Source organism: Chiloscyllium punctatum, chromosome 15 (genome assembly GCF_047496795.1).
Source record: "Chiloscyllium punctatum isolate Juve2018m chromosome 15, sChiPun1.3, whole genome shotgun sequence".
NCBI classification, from domain to species: Eukaryota; Metazoa; Chordata; class Chondrichthyes; order Orectolobiformes; family Hemiscylliidae; genus Chiloscyllium; species Chiloscyllium punctatum.
In genome coordinates, this window is record NC_092753.1 from 30773673 (window position 1) to 30779863 (window position 6191).

The 6191-nt window shown below is 73.7% G+C and overlaps 1 protein-coding gene across 1 annotated transcript in view; it reads right to left on the reverse strand.

Moving 5' to 3' along the window:
- The window catches only part of LOC140486164 (ribose-phosphate pyrophosphokinase 2), a 37209-nt gene extending 31221 nt beyond the window's left edge, over positions 1–5988 (reverse strand). The window contains exon 1 of the mRNA XM_072584866.1: positions 5742–5988. Coding sequence (XP_072440967.1) covers positions 5742–5863 — 122 coding nt within the window. The 5' untranslated portion in view covers positions 5864–5988. The remainder of the gene's footprint in view (positions 1–5741) is intronic.
- Between the last annotated feature and the right edge of the window lie 203 nt (positions 5989–6191).

Below are 6191 nucleotides of genomic sequence, written 5' to 3' on the forward strand. Positions count from 1 at the left end.
CTGATCATCACTGCGATGGATCATCAACACTGCTCGCTGGGCAACCTTCGCATTCTCAGCGGGACAGGCAGGGAAAATAAAAAGCAGGGCTGCCTTTCCTCTCCTAACTCACCATGGGGCTGATAAAGTTGAGTAGCACTGGTAGAATAGTTAAAAAGATGGAGAGGGGGAGAGGGGGAGAAGGGGGAGAAGGGGGAGAGGGTATGTGTGAACTCTGCTGCCAGTCTCGGACCAAGACAGGAAGGTGGATGGGAGGGCTGAGCACCTCACATGTCCTCACATCAAGAGCGGGAGAAGACAAGGCTGGGGTCTGACAGGGCTTTAGCAGAGAGGGGTGAGACGAGAGAGAGGGGGGACAGAAAGGGGAGTGGGGGAGGGCGGACAGAAAGGGGAGTGGGGGAGGGCGGACAGAAAGGGGAGAGACTGAGGGGGGGAGGGGGGGGGGAGGAGAGGGACTGAGGGGGGAGGGACAGGGGCGGGGGGGGGGGACAGGGACGGGGGGGGTAGAGGGACGGGGGGGGGGAAGAGGGGGGGGGGGAAGAGAGGGACGGGGGGGGAGGGGGACGGGGGTGGGGGGGGGAGTGAGACGGGGGGGGGGGGGGGAGTGAGACGGGGGGGGGGAAATGAGACGGGGGGGGGGGGGGGAGTGAGACGGGGGGGGGGGGAGTGAGACGGGGGGGGGGGGGGAGTGAGACGGGGGGGGGGGGAGTGAGACGGGGGGGGGGGGGGGAGTGAGACGGGGGGGGGGGGGGAGTGAGACGGGGGGGGGGGGGGAAGAGTGAGACGGGGGGGGGGGGGAAGAGTGAGACGGGGGGGGGGGAAGAGTGAGACGGGGGGGGGGGAAGAGTGAGACGGGGGGGGGGGGGAGAGTGAGACGGGGGGGGGGGAGAGTGAGACGGGGGGGGGGAGAGAGTGAGACGGGGGGGGGGGAGAGTGAGACGGGGGGGGGGGGGGAGAGTGAGACGGGGGGGGGGGGGAGAGTGAGACGGGGGGGGGGGGAGAGTGAGACGGGGGGGAGGGGAGAGTGAGACGGGGGGGAGGGGAGAGTGAGACGGGGGGGGGGAGAGAGACGGGGGTGGGGGAGAGAGACGGGGGTGGGGGAGAGAGACGGGGGTGGGGGAGAGAGACGGGGGTGGGGGAGAGAGACGGGGGTGGGGGAGAGAGACGGGGGTGGGGGAGAGAGACGGGGGTGGGGGAGAGAGACGGGGGGTGGGGGAGAGAGACGGGGGTGGGGGAGAGAGACGGGGGTGGGGGAGAGAGACGGGGGTGGGGGAGAGAGACGGGGGTGGGGGAGAGAGACGGGGGTGGGGGAGAGAGACGGGGGGTGGGGGAGAGAGACGGGGGTGGGGGAGAGAGACGGGGGTGGGGGAGAGAGACGGGGGTGGGGGAGAGAGACGGGGGTGGGGGAGAGAGACGGGGGTGGGGGAGAGAGACGGGGGTGGGGGAGAGAGACGGGGGTGGGGGAGAGAGACGGGGGTGGGGGAGAGAGACGGGGGTGGGGGAGAGAGACGGGGGTGGGGGAGAGAGACGGGGGTGGGGGAGAGAGACGGGGGTGGGGGAGAGAGACGGGGGTGGGGGAGAGAGACGGGGGTGGGGGAGAGAGACGGGGGGGGGGGGAGTGAGACGGGGGGGGGGGGGGGAGTGAGACGGGGGGGGGGGGGAGTGAGACGGGGGGGGGGGGAGTGAGACGGGGGGGGGGGGGGGAGTGAGACGGGGGGGGGAGTGAGACGGGGGGGGGGGGAGTGAGACGGGGGGGGGGGGGAGTGAGACGGGGGGGGGGGGGGGGAGTGAGACGGGGGGGGGGGGGGAGTGAGACGGGGGGGGGGGGGAAGAGTGAGACGGGGGGGGGGGGAAGAGTGAGACGGGGGGGGGGGAAGAGTGAGACGGGGGGGGGGGAAGAGTGAGACGGGGGGGGGGGGGGGAGAGTGAGACGGGGGGGGGGGGAGAGTGAGACGGGGGGGGGGAGAGAGTGAGACGGGGGGGGGGGGAGAGTGAGACGGGGGGGGGGGGGGAGAGTGAGACGGGGGGGGGGGGAGAGTGAGACGGGGGGGGGGGGGGAGAGTGAGACGGGGGGAGGGGAGAGTGAGACGGGGGGGAGGGGAGAGTGAGACGGGGGGGGGGAGAGAGACGGGGGTGGGGGAGAGAGACGGGGGTGGGGGAGAGAGACGGGGGTGGGGGAGAGAGACGGGGGTGGGGGAGAGAGACGGGGGTGGGGGAGAGAGACGGGGGTGGGGGAGAGAGACGGGGGTGGGGGAGAGAGACGGGGGTGGGGGAGAGAGACGGGGGTGGGGGAGAGAGACGGGGGTGGGGGAGAGAGACGGGGGTGGGGGAGAGAGACGGGGGTGGGGGAGAGAGACGGGGGTGGGGGAGAGAGACGGGGGTGGGGGAGAGAGACGGGGGTGGGGGAGAGAGACGGGGGTGGGGGAGAGAGACGGGGGTGGGGGAGAGAGACGGGGGTGGGGGAGAGAGACGGGGGTGGGGGAGAGAGACGGGGGTGGGGGAGAGAGACGGGGGTGGGGGAGAGAGACGGGGGTGGGGGAGAGAGACGGGGGTGGGGGAGAGAGACGGGGGTGGGGGAGAGAGACGGGGGTGGGGGAGAGAGACGGGGGTGGGGGAGAGAGACGGGGGTGGGGGAGAGAGACGGGGGTGGGGGAGAGAGACGGGGGGTGGGGGAGAGAGACGGGGGTGGGGGAGAGAGACGGGGGTGGGGGAGAGAGACGGGGGTGGGGGAGAGAGACGGGGGTGGGGGAGAGAGACGGGGGTGGGGGAGAGAGACGGGGGTGGGGGAGAGAGACGGGGGTGGGGGAGAGAGACGGGGGTGGGGGAGAGAGACGGGGGGTGGGGGAGAGAGACGGGGGTGGGGGAGAGAGACGGGGGTGGGGGAGAGAGACGGGGGTGGGGGAGAGAGACGGGGGTGGGGGAGAGAGACGGGGGTGGGGGAGAGAGACGGGGGTGGGGGAGAGAGACGGGGGTGGGGAGAGAGACGGGGGTGGGGGAGAGAGACGGGGGGTGGGGGAGAGAGACGGGGGTGGGGGAGAGAGACGGGGGTGGGGGAGAGAGACGGGGGTGGGGGGAGAGAGACGGGGGTGGGGGAGAGAGACGGGGGTGGGGGAGAGAGACGGGGGTGGGGGGAGAGAGACGGGGGTGGGGGAGAGAGACGGGGGTGGGGGAGAGAGACGGGGGTGGGGGAGAGAGACGGGGGTGGGGGAGAGAGACGGGGGTGGGGGAGAGAGACGGGGGTGGGGGAGAGAGACGGGGGTGGGGGAGAGAGACGGGGGGGGGGGAGAGAGACGGGGGGGGGGGAGAGAGACGGGGGGGGGGGAGAGAGACGGGGGGGGGGGAGAGAGACGGGGGGGGGGGGAGAGAGACGGGGGGGGGGGGAGAGAGACGGGGGGGGGGGGAGAGAGACGGGGGGGGGGGAGAGAGACGGGGGGGGGGGGGGAGAGAGACGGGGGGGGGGGAGAGAGACGGGGGGGGGGGAGAGAGACGGGGGGGGGGGGAGAGAGACGGGGGGGGGGGAGAGAGACGGGGGGGGGGGAGAGAGACGGGGGGGGGGGAGAGAGACGGGGGGGGGGGAGAGAGACGGGGGGGGGGGAGAGAGACGGGGGGGGGGGGAGAGAGACGGGGGGGGGGGAGAGAGACGGGGGGGGGGGAGAGAGACGGGGGGGGGGGAGAGAGACGGGGGGGGGGGGAGAGAGACGGGGGGGGGGGAGAGAGACGGGGGGGGGGGGAGAGAGACGGGGGGGGGGAGAGAGACGGGGGGGGGGGGAGAGAGACGGGGGGGGGGAGAGAGACGGGGGGGGGGAGAGAGACGGGGGGGGGGGGGAGAGAGACGGGGGGGGGGGGAGAGAGACGGGGGGGGGGGAGAGAGACGGGGGGGGGGGGGAGAGAGACGGGGGGGGGAGTGAGACGGGGGGGGGGGGGAGTGAGACGGGGGGGGGGGGGGAGTGAGACGGGGGGGGGGGGGGAGTGAGACGGGGGGGGGGGGAGTGAGACGGGGGGGGGGGGGGAGTGAGACGGGGGGGGGGGGAGTGAGACGGGGGGGGGGGGGAGTGAGACGGGGGGGGGGGGGGGAGTGAGACGGGGGGGGGGGGAGTGAGACGGGGGGGGGGGAGTGAGACGGGGGGGAGGGGGAGTGAGACGGGGGGGAGGGGGAGTGAGACGGGGGGGAGGGGGAGTGAGACGGGGGGGAGGGGGAGTGAGACGGGGGGGAGGGGGAGTGAGACGGGGGGGAGGGGGAGTGAGACGGGGGGGAGGGGGAGTGAGACGGGGGAGGGGGGAGTGAGACGGGGGGGGGGCGGGAGTGAGACGGGGGGGGGGGGAGTGAGACGGGGGGGGGGGGGGGGGGGAGTGAGACCGGGGGGGGGAGTGAGACGTGGGGGAGGGGAGTGAGACGGGGGGGGGGGGGGGGAGTGAGACGTGGGGGGGAGTGAGACGGGGGGGGGGGAGTGAGACGGGGGGGAAGTGAGACGGGGGGGGGGGGGAGTGAGACGGGGGGGGAGTGAGACGTGGGGGGGGGGGGGGAGTGAGACGGGGCGGGGGGAGTGAGACGGGGCGGGGGGAGTGAGACGGGGCGGGGGGAGTGAGACGGGGCGGGGGGAGTGAGACGGGGCGGGGGGAGTGAGACGGGGCGGGGGGAGTGAGACGGGGCGGGGGGGAGTGAGACGGGGCGGGGGGAGTGAGACGGGGCGGGGGGAGTGAGACGGGGCGGGGGGAGTGAGACGGGGCGGGGGGAGTGAGACGGGGGGGGGAGTGAGACGGGGGGGGGAGTGAGACGGGGGGGGAGTGAGACGGGGGGGGGGAGTGAGACGGGGGGGGAGTGAGACGGGGGGGGGAGTGAGACGGGGGGGGGAGTGAGACGGGGGGGGGGGGGAGTGAGACGGGGGGGGAGTGAGACGGGGGGGGGAGTGAGACGGGGGGGGAGTGAGACGGGGGGGGGAGTGAGACGGGGGGGGAGTGAGACGGGGGGGGGAGTGAGACGGGGGGGGGAGTGAGACGGGGGGGGGGAGTGAGACGGGGGGGGAGTGAGACGGGGGGGGGAGTGAGACGGGGGGGGGGAGTGAGACGGGGGGGGGAGTGAGACGGGGGGGGGAGTGAGACGGGGGGGGGAGTGAGACGGGGGGGGGGAGTGAGACGGGGGGGGGGAGTGAGACGGGGGGGGGGGGAGTGAGACGGGGGGGGGAGTGAGACGGGGGGGGGAGTGAGACGGGGGGGGGGAGTGAGACGGGGGGGGGTAGTGAGACGGGGGGGGGGTAGTGAGACGGGGGGGGGGAGTGAGACGGGGGGGGGGGGGAGTGAGACGGGGGGGAGGGGAGGGAGACGGGGGGGAGGGGAGGGAGACGGGGGGGAGGGGAGGGAGACAGGGGGGGAGGGGAGGGAGACAGGGGGGGGAGGGGAGGGAGACAGGGGGGGGAGGGGAGGGAGACGGGGGGGGAGGGAGACGGGGGGGGAGAAGAGAGGGGAGTGGGGGGAGGGGAAGACAGAGGGGAGTGGGGGGAGTGGAAGACAGAGGGGAGTGGGGGGGGGGGGGGGAAGACAGAGGGAGACACAGAATGATGGGGGAAAGATAGGAAAGAGAGAGAGAGAAGGGGGTGGTCCCATTCCCCCGCCTGCCAGGGCCAAGCCGTGAGGTCAGAGATGACTGTGAGCTCTCCCGCCCAGACTCAGGCCCAGTCCTCAGGCCTAGACTGTCAGGGCACAGCCAGGGACTCTTCCCCCCCCTTCCCCCGGGGTACACTCACCATGTCTCCTGGTTACTGAATTTCTTGGTCACCACTTTGCCAAGTTCCAGGCCCAACCTATCGGCCACCCGCTGGGACAGGTCCTGGTGCGAGCTGCCGCTGAACAGCACGATATTCGGCATTGTTGCTGCTGAGAGAGAATGAGCGAGCGAGTCACTAAGAATCAGTCTCCAGCATCTCTCTGTCTCTCTCTCACACACACAGCGATGTTGGGATCCTCCTCCACCGCCCAAAGAGAGGAGGCCCGCCCCCAGACACGGACCGCCCAAACAGACCCCGCCCCCAGACAACGACCGCCCAAACAGACCCCGCCCCCAGACTCGGTCCGCCCAAACAGACCCCGCCCCCAGACACGGACCGCCCAAACAGACCCCGCCCCCAGACAACGACCGCCCAAACAGACCCCGCCCCCAGACAAGGACCGCCCAAACAGACCCCGCCCCCAGACAA